We start from the raw sequence: 26,771 nt of genomic DNA on the forward strand, positions 1-26,771 counted from the left end.
TTAATTAATAACACATCTCTGGTAGCATCACGTTGATAATGACAGTAGGCGCCATTTTTGGACACGCCCACGTATGACATCCTCGAGGTTGGGCTCGTGACATCGGCTACATTAGTCAGTTGCTAGCATCTCCACCGTCTCGGTCTGTAAACGTCATGTTATTCCGCTAGCTAGAAGATAAAACATTAAATAATAACAGCTAAATAATCTCAACGAGCACTAAGGATGTTGTCTCGTCTACTGAAGGAGCACCAGGCAAAGCAAAATGAGCGGAAAGAGCTGCAGGGTGAGTCACTGCTTATTGCCAGCTAGCTGTGATGCTAACCAATGCTAAAAACAAAGCTCTGTTTCATGTATGAGGCCTCTCGTTTTCAACACAGTGATGATTTGTCGTTTTGTTTCCTGCACAGAGAGACGCAGGCGTGAAGCTATAGCTGCAGCCACCTGTCTGACAGAAGCCCTGGTAGACCACCTCAACGTAGGGTATGAAAGTGATGCTAATTGTTTGATTTCACAATTGTAGTAGTAGTAGGGATGGTAGCAGAGGAGTTAGACCTGTTGGAACGGGGGATGTTGACCCTCTCTCTATAAGTATATATTGGAGTAAAGTATATTCCACATAACTCTGTATATTTTAACCCTACATCCTGCCTCTTCGTTAATATAGCACAAAAGAAGCCAGCACTTAAATCATTTAGCGTGAAATAGGGAATTGGCTGTTGTAGACCATACAGATAGCTTTGATTGAGTTATTAGAGCTGTACAAATTATTTTTTTATTTCTTATTGTTGATTAACCTTAAAACATTTTAACTCCATCCAACAGTCCAATAGCTAAAGGGCAAGGGTCTTAAAATTATAATTAACAAAAAGGGTAGTACAGTAAATACTCAAATCTGAGAAGATTGAGCTGAAAATGTGTGCTTTAAGTGACTTAAATTGAGTATTACATTACTTTACAGTTGAATGACTGGTAACTTTAGTAATATGGCATATGTCATGAGGATGGATAATTAATGCTGATACTGAACATGAAGTTTTACAGAGTTTAAAGTCTCATTTTGTTTTTATCCAGTGACAACAGATGAGGGCTATACTCAGCTTCTGATACAAGCACACATTATCTACTAAAGAATTATTCCGCTATACAAACATGTTCCTTGATGTGAATGCCAATATACAGTATGCCAGATCCTGACACACATTCCCTGTATAGATCATCTGGGTACCTGGCAGATTAAAGTCTACCTGACCCCTCCAGGGTACCTGCCAAACAATGCCTCTGTCTGAATCAATAAAAGAAAGCAGTCCATTCCTGGCAGGATAAAGTTGGTCCAATGTGTGACACAACTGCAAATAGTATGAAACCAAGACAATCAGCTTTAAGAATGAGAGTGTGACACAAAGACCGTTGTTGTGCTGTTCCTTTATGAAAAAGATTATGACCAAAATCCTTTAGTGACTTGATGAGATTTAGTGTAGTTTTAATATAACAGTATGTTTTCACTATAAATTGTCAAATTAATGGCTCAGACTTTAGGCTATTAAATGCAAATTCACTCTCACATACCACATGCCACTTGCGCACACACACACACACACAAACACACACATATATATATATTACATAATTCTGAATTTTCATGTATTAACAATACTGCTTCTCATTGTTGTTTCTTGTTTTACTTTAGTGTTGCTCAGGCATACGTAAACCAACGCAAGCTTGACCATGAGGTGAAGACTCTCCAAGTGCAGGCGAGCCAGTTCTCCAAACAAACTGCTCAGTGGATCAGTATGGTGGAGGGTTTCAATCAGGCCCTAAAGGTAAGATACACTTTATCAGGAAGAGAGATCTTAAAGTATTATCTAGTTCTTTATCTAAAAGAAAAGAAGGGATTTCTGCCATGTTCAAATATATATACTTCACAGTTTAACAATTTTACATTTCATCCAGCCACATCTTAGTGCCAGCACCAAGTGTGACCATCTCACATTAAAGCTATATGATTCAGTGTTAATATCAAAAATATAAAAGAAAGGCATTTAACTATAACACAAGTAGAAGTATTGCCACAAAAAATATTCTTGTTTCAGGGACTCGTCAGATCTTACAATTGCTTTACCAGCTTTACTAAAAGCAGATTACTTTCCTGCAAGGGCATCAACAGAGCTTCTAGATCTGAGCGGATATGACAGGTGGTGAAAGCAATTCATCAATGCAATTATGCAGCTCATGTCATCTTCACAGGGTGAAAGGAAGCTTGGAAATGTGTAAAGCTTGCCTGTTACTGGTCCCGATGATAGGTTACACTGGCAAATGTACAAGGGGGAAACCACTGAGTCTGTTTTTTTATTCTGTTTTGAACAGGAAATTGGCGATGTGGAGAACTGGGCCCGCAGTATTGAGATGGACATGAGGACCATCGCCACAGCTCTGGAGTATGTACACAAGGGTCAGCTTCAGTCTGCTTCCTCATAAACTTCACGGGAAGAAATGTTGAAAGGTTTACAGCCGAAACTAAATACACTGGAATGAAACCGAAATCCAGTTGACTCCTGTCAGCAAAGACGCAGGCAGCAAGGACTTTGTTCATCTGCATGCCCCTCTGAATGGGCTAATGCTGATGATTACTTTGTCCAGCAAAATGCTGAAAGTCAGCATACACATCACTGCTTACGTTCTCATCTGAGGAACAATATTAACAAGGACAACCACACAATGATGCTGGAGTTGTTCAAAGATCAAGCGTGTGTATAAAATGAAATAGGTCTAGAATCTGTTTTGTAGTTACTTCAGTTGATGAATAACAGTTGAATAATTGGGAAAACAATCTATGTCAGTATGGAATTGTGAAGGTGTAGCATGTAAAAACAAAGGTAATAGGTTTAAACGGCCACAAATTGCCACCATCGCTTATTGTCTGCAGTATCTCCTAAAAAGATTTTCTAGTAAGGCTTATTTTCAGCACAATACCTAAATTATGTATGTCTATGTAAATGTCTGAGTACAGTGATGACTGTACTGTTTTTGTTAGACAACTTAAAATTTTGTTACCATTTGATGATGGAACATTATTTTTAATAAAGTTTAAAAATCCACCAGTGTTGTGAAACAAGGCTAAATAAATTTAATTTAGCAATAAAGCGCATGTAAACAGCAGAAGATTCTCAGTCATCCAGGTTATGGTTATCCAAGAAGAGTTGAACCAAGGCCAACTGGACTTGGTTGCAGATACTTGATGTTTGACCTCCATTCCAAGAGGCTTCTTCAGTTCTGAACCGAAGAAGCCTCTAGATGAGGCTTGCATGTGTACAACCACTGTTATACAAAAAGCCTAAATGAAGGACATAAAACAAATCTGCATGAACAACCTCATTTGGAAGAGGGAAGTTTGAGCAGTCCACATATAAAGGATTCTCTTCCCAAGATGTTGGTACCGACAGTAGGTGTCAGTGGTGGGCAGGCAAAAATTAAATGTTAATTGGGTCAAGGATTGATTTTTGGCTGATGACTTAATTATGGCTGTTTTAAAACTGGATGGCAGAAAGACAAATGACAAAGTAATAACATTAGTCATTCAAGGTCCAATAGTGGAGAAAGTTTTGCAACAGAACTACTTATGAATCACTCCACTACAAAAACTGGATATAATTCAAGGAATGTGTGACGTGAAGGTTATGTCACAATGCACGTTACTGTTGAGTTTGCTCGCATAATTGCAGGTGTGGTTGGTTAACTAATTACACTTCAATTAACTGCACACTATTAGGGTAGTAACCAGGTAACAGACTTGATCCTTCAGTCAGTGCATCACATGGCATAGATATATGTCTGTTTTACTGTTAAAAGGAAGTTTGCTTCACACTCATAGTCTCAGTATAAAAATCTATCTTTATCTAAGCCAACATTTAAACAGAAAAAGGGCAAATTTACATGTCGGTTTTTATGGAGGGTGCAGTTCTGAAGCAAGTCACATTTATACAAAACACTTTTCCTTATTGCACCTGGGTTTTGTTTAAATATTATTTGATAAACCACAATACAGTGTACATTATGTACACTGCCACTTCTTGTTCAAAGCTCACATTTCTGCAGGATGAGCTGACTACTCATAATACATGCATCACAATTACATTACAACCACTTACAGAGTATACAGCATTTATTGTTTGAGCTTAAAAACTGATATAATAGGTCAGTGAACTCGAGCCAACAAGATTATAGACATATTTGTAACACAGTGCTTTAACATGTGGGATTATAATAACTTTGAATTAACAGTCTTAACACATACGCTAAAGTACTTATGCGTGTATACCCTGAGAACTACCAAGTTCTGAAACTATATTGGTAAGATTTTTTATCAGCTACTTGAAAGAACCTGATGTAATTTGTAAATTGATAATGCACATTGAGAAGCTGGAATATCAAAAAGAAGTTCTTTGAAATCAAAGCTCACATATTGTACAGAAAATTCTCAGTGTTCTCTGTAATTCCAGCCACTTTTTTTTCTTAAACACACACATGCACAAACCAAATGGTTACGGATTGGGGATTACCAATTGCGGACTTGTCTTAAGGGATAAACCACAGGAATAAAGCCTCTCTCCGACCAGCCTCTCTGAGTTAAGACAGAAAAATAACCAGAAAGGGAAAGGGAAGAGGACGGATAACTTGTGGAGATCCATCACTTCTCAAAAGGAGGAAAAGGTAGGATAATACAGTTTTTATATATAAATATCTCTAAGCATTGAATTACCACAAATTACTTTTTCTATCACACATGCTCTGGGTCTGTTTTTTTATTTTTTATTTCACATGCACTGCTGTATTGTTTGTGATGATTACAATTTCCTGTTGCAAATATGTCACATTGCAATTTGGTCAAAGTAATATTCAGTTTAAATGTGAAAGCTTACAACAAACAGAGGTTTTAATTTTGGTTAATAATATCTGATCAAATTATATTGAGGTATTCTGGTATTTTTTCAATATGTTTTTACTAGTGTTATGAAACTAAATTTGATTTTCTTAACCTGATCTGTAATTTTATAGGATCATTTATATTTTAATTGAACAGCATCAGTATGGGTACAGTATCTGATTTATGTCTGCAGGCGATTTGAATATCATGGGTAATATAACCCACAATAGTATGTATTTTGTCTGTTTTTCTCACTAATAAGCCTGAAAACTAATTGGTTTTCACCAATGAGCAGCTTAAGCAGCTCTGTCACGGGCATTAATATTATGCTTCAAAACAATGCACCCCCCCTTCTTCGGGTCTCGTTCCCTCACAAATGCCTTTCTTTCTTCCATAAGAGTATTATCCAAAGATTTCTCATGTGCCCAAAGCAGTTCTGTATTACAAGCACCTCTTCTGCTAAGGCCCTCAGTGAACAGGTTCAACAAACCAGCACAATGCTTCAATAAGACCCTACATCATTGTGAAATCGAGGAGGGATTTGATTGTGGGAATTCCTGAAAACATCAGATTTGAAAGGTTTCCATGTCAGTACGTATTAACATTTGCTCAACATGTTTTTTCAGCCAGCACGATCTCCTCCAGGTGACCAAAAACCCACTTCTAATCCTGGAAGCAGCATGGATACACAGTATGTCTACGACCTTTTAGGGTAAGAAATTCCAATGCTACACCACTGTACAATTTTTCCTATAATTTGACAGCTGTAGCCTAACCTTTGAAACTACAACCTTACACTTGGAGAATATTTTCTGATGTCCTTCTCTTGTTATAAATCCTCCTGTCTCTTCTCTTTCAGGGAAAATGCTTGGTTGTACATCAGTGCCACCTTTGTGGTGCTGTGGATTCTTGTGTGGCTGTACAGAGACAGCCTAGAGATTGAGAACATCACTGACAAGTACGTCTTTGTGACCGGCTGCGACTCTGGGTTTGGAAACTTGCTGTGTAAGAAGCTCGATCGAAAAGGTTTCCGTGTGCTGGCTGGCTGTCTCACAGAAAAGGGAGCTGATGATCTGAAGCGGGTGGCAGGGCCTTATTTGAAGACTGTCCTGCTGGATGTGACCAATCAGGACAGCATCCAGAAAGCCATGGAGTATACCAAGGAGGTGGTTGGCGATAAGGGTGAGAGATTATTTGCATTATTTGAATATGAGATGACTCTGCTAATTAAAGGCATTTCTCTAACACAAAATGACTTCTTCCCCTGTTTGTCTTTCATTTCCTTCCTTGTAGGGCTTTGGGGTATTGTGAACAATGCTGGACGCTCATTACCCATGGGCCCTTCAGAGTGGATGAAAGTGGAGGATTTCCACAGTACACTGAAAGTCAACATGAATGGAGTGATCGCCATGACGATGACTTTCCTGCCTCTCATCAAAAAGGCCCGAGGCCGCATTGTAAACGTAGCATCAGTACTCGGTAGAGTGGCTGCAAACGGTGGTGGATACTGCATCTCCAAGTTTGCAGTGGAGTCTTTCTCTGACTGCCTCAGGTAAGACTTACGACCTGATCAGCATTAGATACACGCATACTGTGACACTCTGTATACTACTGTTAAACACAAAGAAAGTATTATGTGTCCACTGTTCAAGTTTATCTTTTCCTATCCTTTACAAAGGCCTACAGTATATAAGTATATGTATAACAGTATATGTATAACCATTAAACACATTTGGAGCAATAAAACATATCCCATCCAACAAACTACTAAAACAAAAAGCCCATTACCACAGCAAAATATATTCAAGACAAATATTGGCTGATAAGATCAGACAGAGAAGAATATTAGTCTTCCTCACTGCTTCTCAAAAATTTCATTTAGCTGAGCTTATTATAAACCAGTACCGTTACTGTCTTCTCTCAGTTGCCAGGTTGTGAAAAAAAGGCATTTATCCTCCAGCAGGACACTTTGGTCTTTTAACCCTTTACCCTCTAATGGACCACTTTTGGACTTAAATGTATTTATCAACTGCTTATCAACATGTATAACTGCCACTTGATGGCCTATTAACAATGTGAAAAACCCATAGATATTTATTTGTGGATTACCAAGATTTATGAGAGCATAAATGCCAAATAGGATGAAACACAATCTGGCAACCTAAACATTGCTGTTAATGACTTTTAACTTATTAACCATTAATAAAGTCATTAGTTACAACTTATAAGACCTTTTATAAAGGGTGACTTGTAAGAAGGTGGTACTCTAACTTATTTAAAGCTTTTTGTTTGATATAAAATATTAACCTGTTTTTTCTGTATCCAGGAGAGATATAAACTACTTTGGAGTCAATGTATGCATCATTGAGCCGGGGTTTTTCAAGACTGCAGTGACGAGCCTCGACCCCCTCGAGAGGGAGCTGCATCGCTTGTGGAACCAGCTCAGCCCTGAAGTCCAAGCCAGCTATGGAGACAAGTACCTTGATAAGTGTAAGTACAGTAGACTGCTGGTTATTGTTTCAGTGGACTCAAACACTGCAAAATAGAATTTAAAGTCACAATTAAACGTGATTGTTTGCTAATTTTCCATAAAAAAATAAAAATAAAAAAAGTTGCCCATTAAAACTTGAGTGCCAAAATATGGAAATCATCTTTTAAAAAAATATATACTAAGGATTAAGGTTCATTGTGACCTCTGAAAATGTGACATCTTGAATCTCGCTCCATATACCGCACGTACATTTTAGGTGAAGGGGAAAAAATGCATTGAAAATTAAATTAGTTTTATACACCACACATCTGTTCATCTGTTTGTTGGTGTGATACTCTTTTTCAGACATCAAGGTCCAGCGGTTGATCATGAATGCTATCTGTGACTCTGACCTGACCAAGGTGACCAGCTGCATGGAGCATGCTCTGACAGCGGCCTACCCACGCAGCAGATACAGCGCCGGCTGGGATGCCAAGCTTATCTGGATCCCCCTCTCTTACATGCCTTCCTGTGTGGTTGATATTGGCCTGAAGCTGGTGCTGCCTCGTCCTTCAAAGAGTGTGTAACTCGTGATGACTTTGAAGAAATGTCTTCAAAGTCATAAGCCTTTTCTATGTCATTTTATGTCATTTTGTGTCATTTTGACGCAGTACAGAGGCTGAATTAAAAAAAAAAATATATATTGTGCCTTTCAAAATACCCATATTCTTTATCTGCACTGGCAATGCAATGATCTGATGTTGCAGTTATTATTATATTTATATGTGCATGATCTGCCATGTAAAAGTATTTTTCCCTTTGTAATGTCTGCTTGATAGACAATATGAAAGCAAATAATGAAAGTGTACAGTAAAATTTACTGTATAAATATTTTGTTTGTTAACACTATGCAGTGCCTTTTGACACTGATATTTATGAATGCTGTTAATCATCAGTCTAAATAAACATAAATTTACTATCTAATTTACTACTTTAAAAAAATTTACTACTAAGAAAAAGTGTAATGATCAGCTTATTGCAGGCACAAATAGAAGAACCATCTGACGCTTTGCAATGAAAAAATAGCTACATTCTGAGTTACAATGATGGTTAGCCATATTATGATTTATGGCTTATCTGTTGAATGTGAACGATGATGCATGTGAAATCCTTCACATCTTGGTGATTTGCTCCACGGGTCTAACAAACACAAAAACTTTTCCATAGCTCCTGAAAATCATTCATTTTCAACCAACGGCAGCACTGTGATATAGGCTGCCGTAATGGCATGACATTAATAAAGTTTGACAGTTTGTTATTTTCATACAGACACACATTGAATGTCAGAAACACCATAACCAGCAAAACAAAATGTGCTTCATAAGTATTAAGTTCAGTTGGCCTGCCCATAATCAGTTAATATTGTTTTTTATTATATTATTCAGTTTATATTGTGCAACACTGAAACCCAGTGACTGGAAATTTCACCAGGTGGTGCTCAAAATTAACATAATATCTAGATTTTTCTGGCTAATACATTTTCTGTGCAGTTTTAATAATATCTTAAGTTTTTTATGATATACAGGTTGTTCAAAAATAAGCTGTCACGCTTACTTTTTAGTTCATTTACATTTGATTAATTGTTATTTTTCTATTTCGCCAAGATATCAGTCCATTTAGTCAACAGGTAAAAACTGTCAGAATGTACCTACTGAACAGGTTCAGCTGGTGGTGGCCACAATAAGAAACTGAGAAGCATGTTGGCTGGACATGTTGTTACACAACAGGTCACAGGATTTCTCCAACTTGAATATCCCTGAAGAGTTAGTGAGGAGTTGGAGGTTTTGTTGTGATGTCATGCTTTCTCTGATCTGGCCTGCTTTATTCATAATTAATTCTAATTGCCTGTTAACAAAATGCCCCATTAATTCCCATGGGTGGAAGACCTGTGTTTTCCAAAATAAATTTCTAGGCTCTGGTTTGCTACTGCAGCTGTCAGTCAGCTGACAGCTACCACATGAGGGGGTGAGCCTGTAACTTATTATACAGACCTCCTGCTGCTTTCAAGTGCTCCTCGGAAATTTATATTTTAACTATTAATTACCATCAGCTTGTGGCAATTTCAATATAAAGTTTCCAGTAGCCGCCACGTTTAATAGTTTTTATATTTCTTTTATGAGTTTGATATTTTTTAGTCAAGTTGTGGAGCTACTAGGCGCAGTGCGAAGAGCTTCAAAAGTGCTAAATATCAGGAAAATAGGTGATGTTTTGAACAATACAGACTCCACATTAAATATGTCACTTTAACACCAATACTGTCCTCGTGGCGAAAAAGCTCTTGTCAAAAAGGTAAATTTTCCGACCACACGCGAAGGCAGCAAAACTTGAGCTCGTTGAAAGTCAGTGACCTCGCAGGAGCTGCTGCTAAACAGCTCAACAACAAAAAAAAACAGTCACCGTTGTCTGCTGTTGCCTTCACCGTCAGTCAAACTATCAGAGCCGGACTGTGGCTGCCGTTCGTCGCAGCCATGCACTGTCTGAGAGGTCTGCGTCTGCCGAACTCTGTTCAACAAATCGTCAAAAATACAGATGCGGCGAAGAAGGTTTTCATCATCCAGCCAGCGTGTTGTCTGAGCTCTAAAGCAACAGCCGCGTCCCACCGACGACACGCACACTTGGATCATTCCCATCTCAAAATGTAAGTGTCTGTGTGACACAGAGCTGAGTGTCAACACCTTCCTGCCGGTGTTGGTTCTCACACAGACTGCCTCCACACTGTTCAAGTGAATATTATCTGGGCCTGTTGTAACAATAATGTTTGCATTACATGTTTCAGAAGGTTTTTACATTTACAGTTTTATTGTACATGGAAATGTACACATCTAGCACTTACAATGTCCTGTATATTATAGACACAGGAGATATATAGAGGATAGAATATATAATGTAAACATCTCAAGGAAAATTATCCAGCTCTACTGCTACAAAAGTGGTCAGTTCAACTGCCAGTTAGTAGCATGTGTCAGCTATAAATGAAGCAACCGACACTTTGATAAGAGAGTTTGTAAAGCTTCAGTAGTAGGAGAGCTCCTGTTACATGCTGTAGTTGCACCTGTCAAAAAAATCATAACACATACCAATCACACACCCTGTATTTCTGTCATTTGGCTCTTCAAAAAGTACATCAACATTGGCTTTTTTATTCTTTCTTGTGTAGGTCAGAAGTTAATGGTGGCATGTGAACAGTTTACAGTACTTGAATGTTTGTTTGAACAGGGTAGCAGTGTATTTACCATAACAACTAGATTGGTTGTTTTACAAGTAAGCTTATGCATAACTTTTTTAAAAAATAACTTTGGATTGAATTTTTTGTAAGTGAACACCAAAGACTGGCGGCGTTCTTTTCACAAGTTTACTCTTCATTTCACCAGGAATGTACACTCAAAGCCTCCCAGCTCTGGAGTGGAAAGCATGCTTTTCTACACCATCACAGAGGGAAAAGAGCAAGTCCCCATCTCATACTTTACCTCAGTAAGTAGATGAAAACACACTGATTATATTCAGTTTATATACAAATCATCTATCTATAGTTTCCATTGTTGTCTGCAGGCCCTGAGGAGAACTGGCCTTCATCCGTCTGACCCCCGTCTAAAGGACTGCATGGAGAAGCTTCGACAGGCCGTGAAGGAGTCTGCCGGCGAGGTGATGATGGACAGGGAACTTTTCCACAGGCAAGTCAAAGTGCTTAGGCATGATTCACACAGTTAATAATGACTACTGCTACTGGAATTCAACTTGACCAAAATCAAACACAGATATAAAATACATGTGGACACATGAGGAAAGCACAGGTGTTAATAATAAAATGAATCATGGTTGAATTAACTTCAGCTGCGCCAGTTTCAGGCTCCTGGTATTAGGTAATACAGCAGAGCCATTGTTAATGTGATTGGTAACACCTGTGCTTTTCCTACAATGACAAGTCAAAAATGTCTGCGGTGACAAAGGCCATAACAAACAGTAACATTTATTTTTTTATCCCTCTTGTCTGTAGTGTTACATACAGATAGTTTTGCTGTAGTTTGACGAATTTGATTGCCTGTAGTTTCACCCCAGTACAGTAGAGTTCAGTGGTGTTTAGTTTTTAACTTGTATTACATCTATGGACAGACCTGGTTGAATTGTTTCAGTGAGAACTTCTACTTAGCTACACCCACAATGCAGAGGGAAGAAGCGTCTCCTATATTGTTTCAGCTTATCTTGAGTGGCTGTGTCATTTTATGCTTTGATCAGCATAAATCAAATGTGACTGAGCTCCATTGTATTAGGGTGATTTACAGCCAGTATCTCAGGCCTTCTCTGGCAAACTGTCTGTGAGTACAATGTGAAGCACCTTAATTAGCTCTCGGTCCAGTGGCTGCTGCAGGGGCATTATAGCTCCCTTTGTGGTCTGTTCTGGGGGTTCCATGTCTTTTTCCCGAGGGACAGTATACTGTACCTGCAGTACAAGAGGTGGGATGTTTTTTAAGCCAGAAGTCACCTCGCAAACACTAGCATGCTGTACCTCAGATACCAATGTACTTTGTGTTTTTTATTTCTTGAACTCCTTTGTGTAAAATCCACAAAATACGAATATATTTCACATAACTACAGCAGGTCAACAACTCAAACACAGGAGCACACCGGGCAACACGGCATCATGAACAACAGTGTCCAAGCACTGTGGATTCAGTCACACAGCTCACAATAAGTTTAATACCATACATTTTTTTATAGCAATTCTCTCTCTTTGTTTCCTGTTCCTGAGAGTGTTGCTTCTCCACGTTCCCCCTCAAAAATTGACATGTATCTTAACGGTGACTGAGTCACGGTGTTTTGTTTTCCATTCACCAGCTAGTGCAGGCATGAGACCAAACTATTTTTAGTCTGACCTTCCAACAGCAATCCATTTAATGAAGGATTTTGTTGTAAGTGACTTGCTGCATGATTGTCTCTCTGCCTGTCCCTCCCTTTGTCTTAATTTTTTTATTCCCTTGTCTTCCACACATACTTTACCTCACTCATTAGAAGTCATTTATGTCTGATTTATATAGAAGACAAAGAATGCAGAGGAATTTAGAACCACAAGAGACTGACATAATATTGTGAACACATTTATAATGTAATACAGTATTTTGTGAAGGTCAGTTGTGAAGTTTGCAATGCTAAATGTTTGTTGGGACCGTGTCTGAAATGTATTGATTAGACTCTATGGCCATTTTTTTAGGCTGTGGGTTTTTTTTTTATGGATAAAATTTTTCCCAACACAGAGATTGCTTGGATTATTAGGTTTTTCATACAGAAATAAATTAATTCCTTTGACTAATGTCATGGAAATATGATATTACAAATCATTTGTTATCACTTCTTGGATCTGCAATCAACCTGGTATTTGCTTTTAAATAAAAAAAAGATAAATGTCCAACAAAAAACATATTTTTTTATCACTGTTCTGACATCTCAGTTGATTGATATATGGTGGCTTAAACAACTCATTCAACACTTCAGTAAAAGCTATCTTGTGCACAGACAGTCATAAACTGTGCTACATGTTGTGAAATATTACTTTAGATTGATCAGCCTTAACCTGTGGGCAGCCTGTGGTGTGAAACACATCAGTGTTATGTAGCGTGTGTCAGGACATGTCAGCTTTATTTACTCTCCTGCTGATGAAAGCAAAGGCTTGTTGCTCAGAGTGATAATGTGGCAGCTGGCAGCTGCTCCCCACTCACACTGAGACCTGCACACACGCGCACACACACACACACACACACACACACACACACATACACACACTATATGTATATCAAGTAAAACATGTCATTTTCAGTAAGTGCTCCTGAGTAACTCAGCATTATGTTGTTTTTCTTGCAGATGTGTTGGTGGAAACATCGTCTTGCTGCTCCAGGCCTTCAGGAAGAAATTTATCATCCCTGAGTTTGACGTGTTTGCCCAAAAAATAAATGAAATCTATGACAGAGTGCAAAAGCAAAGTGAAGGGAAGGTAGGTTTCTTTGTTCCTTAGAAATGTAAATTTTATTGTTGAAGTTCTTCTGTATTGAGGGAATATACTGTAACACAGCTGTAGAAACAGCATAGTTTATTCCTTTCACATATGTGACAACCCATTGTTATACCTACAGTTTGTCATATATTGGTGTATTATGTAGTATTTTATATATATGTCCTGTATATGGTTTAGCCAGTCAAAGCTGGTCATGGCTTTCTTTAAATTCACACTGTGGACAGGAACTGCAAGGTGTAGGAATCCTGACTGTCACATTTCACTAATTCTTCCACGCTCATTTTCTTTTAACATCTTCTGTGCTGCAGTGCTTTTAGTTCTGACACTCATTCTTCAATCTAATATTGTGTGATCTGTCATCTGCGTTAGGTTGCAGACTACATCCCCCAGTTGGCCAAGTTCAGGCCAGAACTGTGGGGCATGTCTTTGTGTACCGTGGATGGCCAGAGGTAAGAATTACAGATTTGTACTTGTACAAAATTATCTCACCACATTGTGACATTGTTTTATTCATACAAGCTGTGATACTGATGCACATCTGTGGTGTTACCGGGTAGACTTGGTGTGATATATTCAGTGAGACTGGAAACACTATCTCCCAGATCCTTTGCTACTTAAATGTTAATTCTCGGGTCTTTTCTCCTCCAGGCACTCAGTAGGCGACACCAAGCAGCCGTTCTGCCTGCAGTCCTGCGTGAAGCCCCTGCAGTACGCCATCGCCGTCCATGAGGCGGGAACAGAGCATGTTCACCGTTACGTCGGCATGGAGCCCAGCGGACTCAAGTTCAACATGCTCTCACTTGATGATGAAGGTGCGTAAAGCCTCATCACTGTGCTGATGGATTGTAAAAGCTTCCATCGCCCTGCAGTCAGTGTGAGGAAATCACACTTTTAGTTTGAACCGACAGGAGAAAGAAATCTATAAGATCTGAGTCGATACGTTTGTCTGCTGTGCCACATTATTAACCTCTTGTTAGTTTCCTTTACTGACTGCAAAACTCACTGGATGGATTATGTCTTCCTCCAGCTGTACAACCACATCATATAGTTTTGTTGTTGTATTTGTAGCTGTGGTCAACCAAAACAGTTTATTTTTTTCTCTAACTGTTAATATTGACTAAACAAACGATTGTTTGATCATGGAAAATAATCAACAGATTAATCAATAATGAAAGTAAGTGTGAACTGTACTGTATTTTACTTGTTTCTGTTTTTCTCCAAACTAAGAAACTGAACTACAGCGTGTTCAGAATGCTGCTGCATGAGATTTAAATTACTTAAATATCTTTTATTTATTTTTTAATGTGTTGATCGTGTCGGTCTGCACCTCAGTATGTTCACATCATGTTTCATACGCATGCCAGTCAAATACCTTCTGTGCCCTCATGACTCCATGAACTTATCTGTATTTATTAGTATCTGTTTTGCTGGTCTCATGTCGTTGGATACTATATGTAGAAGATTATAATGATGAACTGGTGAAAGGAAATTAAATTTCCTTGTTACAAAGCTTTTATTCAGTACAGAACTGCTCATCAACATTGTCCCTTATCTTGTCGTCCTTTCCTCCAGATAAGCCCCACAACCCAATGGTGAACGCTGGAGCCATAGTGATCAGCTCTCTTATCAAGGTAAACAGACATGTGTGGCCTGGCGTGTGGTAGTTGAGTCAGCACTGACAGTAAATCACTCTCCTTTTAGTAAAAGTCTGTGACACAGTAAAATGAACAGACCTTAACTTGTACTTTGGACTGCATGTACTTTAAGTTAACTGTGTTATTTTTATTTTCAACATTTTAAAAAATGACAATATTCCTGCTGGTTCTGTCATTTGCAGAATGTCTTTTAAATTTGCCACATTAAATTTGTCCACACCTGAAAAGTCTGGAAAAATCTTAAAATATGAAAATTGGTTTGCAGATTGTTACAAACACATTCATTGCATCAGTGACAGACAGTGTCAGTACTGTTTTTTTTTTTAAGTTGGATAGACATTCAGTGAAACATCGCCAGAAGTTAAAACAGTTTTTTTGGAAAAACATCTTTAAATAATGAACCCCATTTAGCCCTGTAATGTGCAGTATGTTTCAGTTTAGAGCCTGCAGGTTGCTGAGTGAGTCTGTCGATGCGATCATGATCTTTATGACAAAGCCTGGGGGAAATGTCATAAGGCAGCAGTGGCAAATTATTAATTTGATTAATTTAAAAGTGTCCTAATCTATGTATGATTTTGAAATCTTATCTTATTGACTGAATATGACTTGCTTATCTTTGGCATGTTCAAGGTTTGTCTTACAAATTCAAATCAGAAAAAAAAAGGAATCAGAAGGACCTTTTTTCACAGTTGTCTATAATCTTGTATTGTGAAATGCTCCCTGAACTCTACCTGAGCTCTGTGGTATCTCTCCTCTCACTGTACCAGCTGATAATAGGATGTTAAATTATGCAATCAGCAATACATTCATGTATTGTTTCACCCCATGTTATTAGTCATACCGAAGTCATATTTAGTGTTCATGAATGTGGGAACTGAATGAGTGTGTTAATTACAATCAGCATATTTTTATACAAGCAAATGACTCTTGCTTTGTTTTCAGCCTCGCTCAAATAAGGCAGAGAAGTTTGACTATGTAAGTAGTGTGCCTCAGACTTTCTTCTCTGTTAAGATCGTGAATATCAAGCTGTGGCATGATTTTCTCAGTGGGCACAGAGATGCTGAAGTGCTCATTAAAATCAGTCTTTCTTTGCTTAGGTTATGGAGTTTGTGAAAAAGATGGCTGGCCAAGAGTATGTTGGATTCAGCAATGCCACGTGAGTGCACAAATATTATAGAGATATTGTATCATTATACTGTATATCTTTCATTTAACACACACACTTCCAAGACTGTGTTAGGCAGATTGCCTGTCCACTGGCTTATTGCATTATTGATGCTTCAGTATTGACCCCTTCTGCTTATCTGTCTCAGGTTCCAGTCAGAAAAAGAAACAGGCGACAGAAATTTTGCCATTGGATACTACATGAAAGAGAAGAAGGTCAGTTACGGAACATTTTCTCACTGTGCAAAAATATGTGGGATTATAAACCACTTTTATTTTCTGTTGCATGTGTTTGAGAGAAAACTTGTTTTGTATGTTTACATACCAACTTCGTTCTGTGCATTCACATGTATGTTTTCACAACATGTTCCTCTACAGAGCCGGTACATGAGCTAATATTTTGAAAAAAATCAACCTTTGGTCCATTTTTGCTACCATCATCAGTTTGCTCGTCCAATCAGCTTTGACGCCAAATAAAACTTCTTCTCCGTGGCCTCTCCATACATCTCCCACACCCCACCATGCATCACCACTAACCTTTTGACACTGGGGGCTGTGTTGTCAAGAGCAATAGCCCTTGGTAGGGTCTCCCAACAAAAACTGATGTAATTTGAAAAGCCAGGTTAAGAGAGAGAGCCTTATGAGCTGAGCTATTTTTAATTTTCTGGTTGATAAATCATAGTATATCTGTACAGTGTTAGCCAGTTTATGTTTGTCAATCATAGTCATGATGATCATTTTTCATCCACCAGTGTTTTCCACTGGGAGTGGATATGATCGATTCCTTGGATTTCTACTTCCAGGTAAACTTCTCTGTCATGAACAGAACATTTCATGAAGAATCATTAAACAATCATTTTTTGTTTTGTTCTTCTTGGCCCTGTTGTTAAATTAGCTGAAAAGAAAATAGTTCCAGTAGTTTCAACCATAAACTTGACCCTCTTCTGCTCTCAGCTTTGCTCCATTGAGGTGACCTGTGAGTCAGGGAGTATCATGGCTGCCACTCTGGCCAACGGGGGAATTTGTCCAATCACAGGCGAGCTTGTCCTGAGTGCCGAGGCAGTGCGAAATACTTTGAGTCTCATGCACTCATGTGGCATGTATGACTTTTCTGGCCAGATGGCATTTCATGTGAGTAACACCAGGTGACCAATGTCATTTTCATAGTTTGCTGTAAAGGAAATGCTTGTCGATCACACACACACACACACACACACACACACACACACACACACACATACAGACTCTTGCTCTCGTGTCTCAGGTGGGCTTGCCGGCCAAATCTGGCGTGTCTGGTGCAGTACTGCTGGTAATCCCCAACGTCATGGGAGTAATGTGTTGGTCTCCTCCGCTGGACAGAGTTGGAAACAGCGTCCGGGGAATACACTTCTGCCAGGCAAGAGCACGACGGACACTCTGCCTTTTATGTCTTTACATTTAGACTGTTTGTGGTAAAGAGGTAGATGGTTCAAAGAAGTTTTTATGGGATTATAGGATCAAATCACTCTGATGGATTATTGCCTTGCACTGCCTTTTTATTTATCCTGCCACTAGATGAAGCCAAAGTGAAATTGGAAGTGGTAAATTGACTGCACTCACGTAGGGCTTTTCTAGTCTTATGAGCTTTACAATGGATTCCACATTCACGCGTTCACACACACACACACGTTCATACAGCTTTTCCCTACACATATTGTTTCTTTCCACCACACATAGGAGCCGGGAATCAAACTTTTTGATAAGTGGATGACCTGCTCTTCCTCCTGAGCCACATAGTCCTCCTGAACAATATACCAAAGCCAAAAATCTGAAAGTTTAGATTCAAACCATCAAAGTTGCCACAAAGTAAAATTTGAAGCTGTTTGTGAAAGATTTCTGTAGCAGCTCTGGAGTTTGCATCCAAGTGACTTCACAGGTTTGAATGAATTTTCTGTTGAATCTTTGTTTGTTTTGTTCTGATATAGAGTTGGTAATGTTATATACATACACATAATACATTTCCTGTATCTGTATCTTATCCTCAGGAGCTTGTGTCACTCTTCAATTTCCACAATTACGACAACTTGAGGCACTTTGTGAAGAAGCAGGACCCTCGCAGGCAGGATGGGGATGACAGGGTGAGTTGCCTTGTCAGTTTGTTGATTGGGGTGTTAAATATGTTCAGTGCCTCTGTCTTTATGTTGCTTTCCTGTGTTTGCAGAACAAGTCTGTTTTCAACTTGATGTTTGCCGCCTACAGTGGAGATGTGTCAGCCCTGAGAAGGTAAATTACCAGGAGGTCTGGTTATTGTTTGTCTTATATAAGAAATGGCTCTGAATGTTTATACCAGGCCTGGGTAAAAAAAAAAAAAAAAAAAGGACAAACGAGCGAATAATTAAATTAAGTAGAGAAGCTTCAATGCTGTTTGACTTTCCACATCTCTGGAAATCTACTGGAAATCTACTATGTTTCAAAAAGATATTTCTCATTCGATGTTTTAACGATGGTGGTGGACAGCGCTCTCTAACACTTCAGCCAAGATCTCCCAAAGGTGTGCAGCTGGGCTGAGATGTGATGACAAACAAAGTGACAGTTAAAATTTCTTTTGGGAAAGCTAATCATACAACTACAAAGAGACTCAAAACTACTATGGCTGTGCTGCCATAAACAAGGGTTGTGGGGCCTTTTAAATTACTGTGCACAGGGGCCAATTCTTTCATAATCCACCCAAGCCTGTATGGAGGCATTTGCATTTGTTAATATTTATTCATATCACCCATCTGTTGTTCAGATGGTCAGAACTCTGTCAGAATATCAGATTGTATATACAAATGTTGCACAGAGACAATTTCGTGTAAAGAATATTTTTATCTATTCGTGTATTGTTAGAATTATTAATTCTCTAAAATGTAAATGGTAATTTCTGTATTTACCTCTGTCTGGTTTGTATAAGTATAAACATAAAGTTTGTCTTCATGGCTGAAAATAATCCCTCATACTGCTGCTTGTATGTTGGTTAGCTCAAATATAAAAATAATGCTAAAATATATATTGTATTTCTATATATTTATATTACTCTGAGGAAAAAAAGGCATTTTCATTTCATTACATGCCTCAAAAAAGTAGTTGTGAACTGCACTTTTGTTTCTTACTTCAGGTTTGCTCTCTCATCCATGGACATGGATCTAAAAGACTATGATTCTCGGACAGCACTACACATCGCTGCAGCAGAGGGTGAGCTCCTCATATTCTTTTCGCCTGGAATTTCATAGACAGACTATAAAACAGTCAGGCAGTGAATCTGTATGACCAAAGGGCAAAAAAAATCAGTATTGTGGCACAAATACTGCACATCCTCTGCTCTTAAAGGTCAAAGGAAGCATAACAGAAAATATTACTTGATTTTGAATAACATCCCGCTATTTATATTTTTCAAACAGTCTCAAACTTCTCAAGCATGTTAGGCCACTTTAAAGACCCTGCACATCTATTTTCCACCCACACAGGTGTTTTCACTTGTTCTACCTGATTAGACCTCTGTGGACTGTCTGAGCATATAAATCTCTCTAAACCCTCCTTTTGTTGCACAAGGTTGGAGAAGTTACACTTTCATCATTCTCATTCGTTCATGTATCCATGAATTATTGATTCAGCACAGCTGCACGCAACTTCGACCTGAGCAGAGGTCTAATCGGCCAGAACAAGTGAAAACGCCTGTGTGGGTGTGCAGGGCCTTTAACTAATGTGTTATTAAAGTGGAGATTTGTACTTTCTCAAACTCATCTACGGTGGTGTGTGGTAAAACACTAAACCTGGCTGGAGACACCCTAAAATCTGCTGAGGCGTGTTGATCAAGCTGCCGCGTCGCACCTGTCACATCATGTCACACATCAGGTGTAATGTTACACTCAGTGCATGGCTGGATACCAACAGCGGAGAGGTGAGACATAACAAGTCACTCGCCGTGGTTCTAAGATGACAAACATGTGAAAAGATTGGTTGACATGGCAACCCAAGAGCACCTTTTATCACACATCATTCAGTCATTGTGTAAAAACCTGCTTAACTTAGTTTTTATCTCACAGTGTCATCTGGCAGAAAAGATGACAGATTTTCTGTTGATCTGTTACTGACAGAGAAAAATAGTTGCACTTGTTAAATTACATGTTTTGACGCTCACAGCTGTAATTAGTTTTCACTTCATTTGTTTTCATGATTAACCACAGAGGTTCAGTACCTCTGGCTCACATTATACAAGACCACTAATGAATCAGCTCACAAACCCTTACAGAGCACCATATGGTCAATTATTTGTCTTCTGCTGTGCTTTAAGTGTATTCACAGTGCAAATTTAATGCTCCGCTGCTGTGACTTCAACAATAACATTTTTCAAAAACAGCCTTGTAAGCAAGTTGTTTGTTTATAAGATAAAAAATGGGAGTAATAAGTGTTTTCTTGCAAATGAAAGAAGCAGAGCTTTGCACTCCTAAATCTGATTCTGAGTTGGGATTGTGACTGGAGGAAATAATCATACACACATTATACATCATCGTGTATTTTCTTCACTCAAAGTTTGTCATGCTATTAGAAAAACTTGGAGATCATGAATAGCTTGCCAGTTTTGGGTTATGGTTATGTTGCTGGTCAACTGCTGTTTTTGAGTTGTCAGTGAAAGGTTGTCTCTGCTTGTTCGCTCCTGATGTGAAACTATGAACTTTCATGTTTTCTTGTTTATTCTCAGGTCACATCGATGTTGTGAAATTTCTTACTGAAACTTGCAAAGTTGATCCATTTGTAGAAGACAGGTGAGAAAAGCATCTCTTACTTCTTTGAATCCTTTAGCTTTTATTTTCTTCTATGTTGTGAATGCGATCATGATCAAATAGTTCAACCGCTATTTGTGTTTTCTTTGTATCATTTTGTATATGATCATTTAGCTGACAATAATCCATATTTAGATGTGTATTCTTTCCCATCTATCCGTCTCCTGAAAATGTGATTTCTGATCAGCCGGATTTTAGAAATGTTTGAATGAAAGTAAAATGTTTTCACCATGAACTGAAGTTATACAATTATCTCTCAGAGCAAGACAAAAAATAACTACACTAAGATACTTAGAGAAACTCAATAACGGATGAACCACAAGGTTTAATTAAGTTAATGCATTCTAAGAGTGAACTTTTGAGCTTAAATTGGCTTTTCCATGTACTGTGAATCCATATTTTAAAACCTAGCCGCTGAAAAATTCTCCTCCATCATCTCTCATCATCTATCTGCTCATTCCTCTCTCCATCACGATCTTCTCTCCTTGCTGTGCAGGTGGGGGAACCTACCAGTCGATGATGCCGAGCAGTTCGGACGTGACGAGGTGGTGAAGGTGCTGAAAGACTACCAGGAGGTCTGCAGGCAGCAGGAGACGCAGCACACTGAGGCTGAGCGTTCCCCAAAACTGGACACCATCGAGGGCATGGTGTGATGTCTGAATAGAGGCACCCAAACTGTGATCCAACAGGGAATTTGTGCAACCTGTGAGGTTTGTAAATATGACTTGTAAGCACAGAGAAAGAGTGCCAAACAGAACCAAACTGATCAACCTATCCTGATCTACTCTATGTTTTGGTTAGGCCACTCAGCTGTATGAGTTGACAAAGCAAACTGGTTGTTGCACCAGGAAAGGAATTCACTCATTTGGTGAAAAGGAAATTGTAGAACCATGCTAATAGAATATAAAATACATTAAAAAAAATACATTAAGACAATAGAACTAGTAAAAAATAATAAAACATCAGAGCATTAACAATATAACAACTGTGGGTTTATGCTGCTTTACATATAATGGGAACAGTTTCAGACTAATTTCAAATCAGCACTGGTGAAATAACAACTCGCACATAATGTTGATGTTGTGATAAGATTTATTTACATTTATATGGAGCATCTCAGAGGGATTTGATGAAGCCAAAATATGATTATTTATACCTACAGTGCTTCTTATAACTTACAGCGGTACTTTAGGTTTCTATTGTTATCTGTTTTTATTTTCTCACTGTGCCGTGTTGAAAACCAAACCAAAGAAATCCCCTTTAAAACTGTCTGGTATGTTCAGAGGCAAAAGCTCATGTTTGATCTCAATTCAACATGATCCCACTAAAACCTAGTGTGGGATTCATTGTATATATTTTGTTCTTGCAGCTGTAAATAACTGTACTGAATTCCTGATACAGAAATACATTGTCATAGAGAGTGTTATGATATTTATACACATTTTAACTCTGCATAAAAATGAAATTCCCAAAGGTAATTTATTATGAGGAATATTTTGACACTGAAGACATCTATTAAAAATGTTTTATTTATCTGCCACCCACAGTTGCACTTTGCAATTTGTTTTAAAATATTAAGCAACAGCGACAAAAATCACCTGAAGGCAAGAATACATGATGAAAAAGCAGCTGGAGGTGGCCCGTGCTGAGCTGTTTCAATTGTTATTGTTGCATGAGTGTGTTTTGTATAATTATTACAAGTCTTCATGAAACAAACCACATAAATAGAGGCATTCAGCTGTGGCTGCAGTGCACAAAACTGATGTATGCTGAGTCATGGCCAGTATGTTTTCACTGACACGCTGTCTTTTTTATTTATAGATAGTAAAGGTAATCAGATTTGACAGCTTATCCCTTTACTAGCCCAGCTGATGTATCTGATTTAAGCAAACAGTGGTTGCAGCCACACTACAATACACATGTACTTCAGTTTTTCTTGCATCCACCAGATGGCACTGTGTCCCCATTAAATAAATGTCTCTAATCTCAACTGCTGAACCCACAGCATCCATTGTATTGAACATACTTAGATCCCTGCAGGAGAGGAACACTACTGAGCAGAAAAGAGCTAATATAAGACTGACCTGACATCCAGAGAGAGGCTGCTGCTACCTGAACAGTCTGTGGTGGTCCAGACATCACCTCCACCTCACTCCACTGCAGAAACAGGCAGGGAGTCCTGCTTCAGCTGGGCAGACAATAAAGCACGCGATAAACTGCATCATTTCTTCATGTTGTCTTCACATAAAGTTTTAGTCTGCTATATGGATATGACTCCTGCATGGGACAGACATGCAGTCTACTGGATTATGTGCCAATAGGGAACAAATGCTGAGCCATTGCTTTATTGATTATGTGACAGTTTCCTGTGTAGACCGGTGCTCTCAGTTTTCTCGAAAGCATTCAGTAAAAACGACCATTCACTCTCGGTCACTATCTTGTGAAAGCTTAGTTCATGCAGCTTTCTGCCTTGAGGAAGACACTGGGCGAGGTGTCAGATAGTGCTTTCTGAAAGAGAAATACTTTTATTGTTGCTCTCCACAAATAATGACAGCCTTGGATCCAGAACTCTAGCTGCACAAAATGAAAAAGGCCTCTTGATCACCATGCCAGACTGACGGGTCAGGAAGCCAGGACGAAAAAAAAAAGAGGTTTCTGAGAATATGTATAAAATATGTTGCTTTAAAGGACCAGTGTGTAGGACTGATGGTCAATGGGTCAATCATTTTGTTCCAGACTTAAATATTTTAACTAGCCTGCCATGTGGTTGGTCATGAAATTTTTAACAGACATTCATTATCCCCATGAATCCAAATGACTTTGCTGATCGGCTGACTTTTCCTGTCGCATGACCATCAGGTCGACATTTGCTTTACTGAAACGTCTCTACAGCTATTGGATGGCTTGTCATGTGACTTTGTACACACACACACACTTGTTATTCCCAGGCTGAACTATAATTACTTTAATGATACGCTGACATTGAGTCTTGCACCATCACTAGATCAAAATTTTCATTTGTCCAGTTGCAGTTAATGATCAAATACCTGCAAAACTAATGATATTCCCATCAGCCTCAGCTGCATTTTGTGTTTAATTCCAATTAACTAAGGCGGTGAAAATGATAAATATTATACCTGATTAACATCAGCATGTTGGCATTGTTATTGTGAGCGTATTAGTATGCCGACATTGACATTCTCCTCATTTAGGCACCACTGTGCCTAAGTACAGCCTCCAGCAGTTAGCATGGCTGTTATTATTAGTCTTGCGAGAAGTAGCTGATGTTTCATGTTGGTAATGAAATTGTTTGGCCATTTTTATGTGAATAATTTACAAAAACTGTGTTTTCTGACAGAATTGAAGATTTCCAATTACCAATTATCTTCCAAAGTGGCAGGTAATCAAGCAGCAAATTTTCCAACACACAGCCAAAAACTCATTAGCATTTGTCCTCTAGTTTGTTTTACCCTCCCAACCTGAAACTAGATAATTTAATCAGCTACATGGAGGTGTGTACAGTAATTTAGCAGAGGTTGCCAGGGGACGTGATCTGCCCAAAACATTGGCAGGATGTATTATGGAATGGTGTCTGTACAGACCTGTGGAGACCCAACCCTAAGATTACTGGAACCGTATCATGTTAATACATTCTATAAGAGGACGTATGACAATATTAGGCAGAATTTGTTGTCGCAGTAGTTTACCACCGACTGTGTATTAAATTGAGAGGTGAACAGTTTCAGTATCACCAGAATAGGATTAATCAAGCAGAAAAAAAAATTATGATTGGATTATAATTAATCTGACAATTGAACTGATTCTCATTAAAGTAGGGAACATAACCTCCTCACAGAGATATTACAGAAGTACCACCTTTTGGATTTAGTTCCACCAGCAAAGAAAGTGGTAATATATATATATATTGTTCTCCATTCATTTTGTGCTGATAAACCCACATAAAAACACCTCCACCCAAACCAACTAAAAACATGGAAATGCTTCTTACATTTTACTATGTCAGTAATAATAGTCCAATGATATTATAAAAGCTTGAGAAATTTTTGAGAGGTTCACATTCCCCTCAAGCATCAAACAAGTCTGAATGTACCTATGACTCTTTAGAGATGCAGTTGGCGTTCCACTTAAATTTACATCAGATGCCTGAGTTACAGCAGGACAATATGACAAGCATTTACTGGAGGATGTTAAGCCATCATCACCACCATATGGCCACACGGCTGCAGAGACACAACAAAATGTTTCACACACCAACACACACAAAAAAAGAAAAAGAAAAACTCAGACAATATGGCACTGTTTACCATCCGACCAGTGAGTCAGTATTGTTCCGACATGAGTTTCTTCCCCTGTATACTGTCAGGAGCTGCTGTAACAAACAACAAAGTCATTTGCTGGGTCATAAAAAGCGGTCACCACCTTCATAAATGTTTAAAGACTCAGGAAGGATAATATCTATCTATCTATCTATCTATCTATCTATCTATCTATCTATCTATCTATCTATCTATCTAATCATATTAGTTGTATTTAAGTGCCTGTGCTGACACTATCAAAGTAACTGACTGAGTTCAGTTTCTCCTTCGTCTACATCTAGACAAATACTTCTGACCCTGCCAAGCAAAACATGGAAGCACATCATGAGGAATGACATTAACTGACTTCCTCCAAGCTTTACAGAGCTGTCAGCAGTAGCAGAGGGCTTTGTGCATGTCAGGCCTTGCAGATGACGCTGCCTCTCTTCATAAACTCAGTATGCATACCTCATACTGTAGAACTTGTGCTATAGTAAGCGATACAAGCTGTTCTCTCCCCTATAACGCAGATGTTTTCCATCTCATGCTTGTCTACCACAGTCAAGGCCAGTATTAGTTTTTTATGCTTTTTTTTATGATTTTGATATATTTTGTTTGTTTTTCATCTGATTGCCACTTCATCTTTTTTTGGCAGCTATTTCCTAACTCTGTGACTGGTGATACATTATATAACTTAAGATTGTGTAAAAAGCGTCTTCCCTATTTCAATTTTCTGATTTGAAACTGATTTATCCAAATATTTGAAACATTTAAATGTAAAACTTTTTTTTTTTTATCATGAATAAGATATCCATCTTAGATGTGGCATAATGTTCTGGATTTGCAGTTCATGACTGTTTTTCTGTGGGTTTCCAGTTGGCACTGTGATCTCTTCTCACAGTCTAATAACAGCCCTAATAACCCTCCCCACCCCCACCACCCACCCCATTACCCTGAACAATAGGATGCAGACAATAGAGCATGGATAACAGAGTGGCTAAAAAGCGCTTGAAAGGTCTGAATGTGAATCTATGAAATTTTACATTTATATTTCCATGCAAGTAAGCATCTGAAATATTAATGTCACACACTGATGTGCACACTATTTCTAATTTACAATTATTTAATTTAACTCAATTCACCCAGCTGATTAATTTGTTGTTGTTTACTTTGTCATATGTTGATAAGCACAGTTATGAATTATTCAAGTGCAGCTGACATTCTAAGTGGAGTACAAGGGTATTCTAAAGTACTGAGTTTCCTACCTAGCATTTCTTCCTCACACAAAATCCTCTTACATTTTGTTTTTAATTGGATTATTTATTATTATTTATTTTCTTTAAAGTGCTCTTCTTAACTGTTTTACTACCTCTTTC

The 26,771-nt window shown here is 38.4% G+C and overlaps 3 protein-coding genes across 6 annotated transcripts; all 3 read left to right on the top strand.

The window, feature by feature from the left end:
- Window positions 1–92: 92 nt before the first annotated feature.
- bloc1s1 (biogenesis of lysosomal organelles complex 1 subunit 1) lies at window positions 93–3,099 on the top strand. Its single transcript, XM_022761439.1, has 4 exons — window positions 93–286; window positions 411–483; window positions 1,691–1,823; window positions 2,368–3,099. Exons 1-4 carry the CDS (start codon window positions 226–228, stop codon window positions 2,476–2,478), a joined length of 378 nt encoding a protein of 125 aa, XP_022617160.1. The 5' UTR covers window positions 93–225; the 3' UTR covers window positions 2,479–3,099.
- A 1,333-nt stretch (window positions 3,100–4,432) lies between these two features.
- Window positions 4,433–8,343, top strand: rdh5 (retinol dehydrogenase 5). Of its 2 annotated transcripts, XM_022761432.1 has the most exons (6): window positions 4,433–4,710; window positions 5,551–5,636; window positions 5,784–6,106; window positions 6,218–6,476; window positions 7,251–7,414; window positions 7,761–8,343. In XM_022761432.1, exons 2-6 carry the CDS (start codon window positions 5,605–5,607, stop codon window positions 7,979–7,981), a joined length of 999 nt encoding a protein of 332 aa, XP_022617153.1. In that variant the 5' UTR covers window positions 4,433–4,710; window positions 5,551–5,604; the 3' UTR covers window positions 7,982–8,343. The 2 variants fall into 2 exon arrangements, with proteins under 2 accessions (XP_022617153.1, XP_022617152.1); XM_022761431.1 differs by lacking the exon at window positions 4,433–4,710 and having other exon boundaries at window positions 5,203–5,636.
- A 1,445-nt stretch (window positions 8,344–9,788) lies between these two features.
- On the top strand, window positions 9,789–22,621 carry LOC111233583 (glutaminase kidney isoform, mitochondrial-like). Of its 3 annotated transcripts, none has more exons than XM_022761434.1 (18): window positions 9,789–10,092; window positions 10,826–10,925; window positions 11,004–11,125; window positions 13,308–13,437; window positions 13,828–13,907; window positions 14,107–14,270; window positions 15,031–15,089; window positions 16,056–16,088; window positions 16,211–16,269; window positions 16,427–16,493; window positions 17,030–17,080; window positions 17,232–17,408; window positions 17,521–17,673; window positions 18,302–18,394; window positions 18,478–18,539; window positions 19,414–19,490; window positions 20,998–21,061; window positions 21,576–22,621. In XM_022761434.1, the coding sequence occupies exons 1-18, from the start codon at window positions 9,923–9,925 to the stop codon at window positions 21,730–21,732; spliced, it is 1,818 nt and encodes a 605-aa protein (XP_022617155.1). In that variant the 5' UTR covers window positions 9,789–9,922; the 3' UTR covers window positions 21,733–22,621. The 3 variants fall into 3 exon arrangements, with proteins under 3 accessions (XP_022617155.1, XP_022617156.1, XP_022617157.1); XM_022761435.1 differs by having other exon boundaries at window positions 17,542–17,673; XM_022761436.1 differs by lacking the exon at window positions 17,521–17,673.
- Window positions 22,622–26,771: the final 4,150 nt, after the last annotated feature.

This window comes from Seriola dumerili, unplaced genomic scaffold (assembly GCF_002260705.1).
Source record: "Seriola dumerili isolate Sdu_G_001 unplaced genomic scaffold, Sdu_1.0 BDQW01000409.1, whole genome shotgun sequence".
Taxonomy (NCBI): Eukaryota; Metazoa; Chordata; class Actinopteri; order Carangiformes; family Carangidae; genus Seriola; species Seriola dumerili.

What these genes read in the sequence shown, in the direction of transcription:
- bloc1s1 (XM_022761439.1), top strand. Translation starts at nt 226, where the DNA reads ATGTTGTCTCGTCTACTGAAGGAGCACCAGGCAAAGCAAAATGAGCGG. An exon ending in TGAGCGGAAAGAGCTGCAGG is followed by an intron (nt 287 to 410) that starts GTGAGTCACTGC and finishes TTTCCTGCACAG; the next exon opens with AGAGACGCAGGCGTGAAGCT. An exon ending in GTTTCAATCAGGCCCTAAAG is followed by an intron (nt 1,824 to 2,367) that starts GTAAGATACACT and finishes TGTTTTGAACAG; the next exon opens with GAAATTGGCGATGTGGAGAA.
- rdh5 (XM_022761431.1), top strand. Translation starts at nt 5,539, where the DNA reads ATGTTTTTTCAGCCAGCACGATCTCCTCCAGGTGACCAAAAACCCACT. An exon ending in TATGTCTACGACCTTTTAGG is followed by an intron (nt 5,637 to 5,783) that starts GTAAGAAATTCC and finishes CTTCTCTTTCAG; the next exon opens with GGAAAATGCTTGGTTGTACA. An exon ending in GGAGGTGGTTGGCGATAAGG is followed by an intron (nt 6,107 to 6,217) that starts GTGAGAGATTAT and finishes CCTTCCTTGTAG; the next exon opens with GGCTTTGGGGTATTGTGAAC.
- LOC111233583 (XM_022761434.1), top strand. Translation starts at nt 9,923, where the DNA reads ATGCACTGTCTGAGAGGTCTGCGTCTGCCGAACTCTGTTCAACAAATC. An exon ending in GTTGGATTCAGCAATGCCAC is followed by an intron (nt 16,270 to 16,426) that starts GTGAGTGCACAA and finishes TATCTGTCTCAG; the next exon opens with GTTCCAGTCAGAAAAAGAAA. An exon ending in CCTTGGATTTCTACTTCCAG is followed by an intron (nt 17,081 to 17,231) that starts GTAAACTTCTCT and finishes TTCTGCTCTCAG; the next exon opens with CTTTGCTCCATTGAGGTGAC.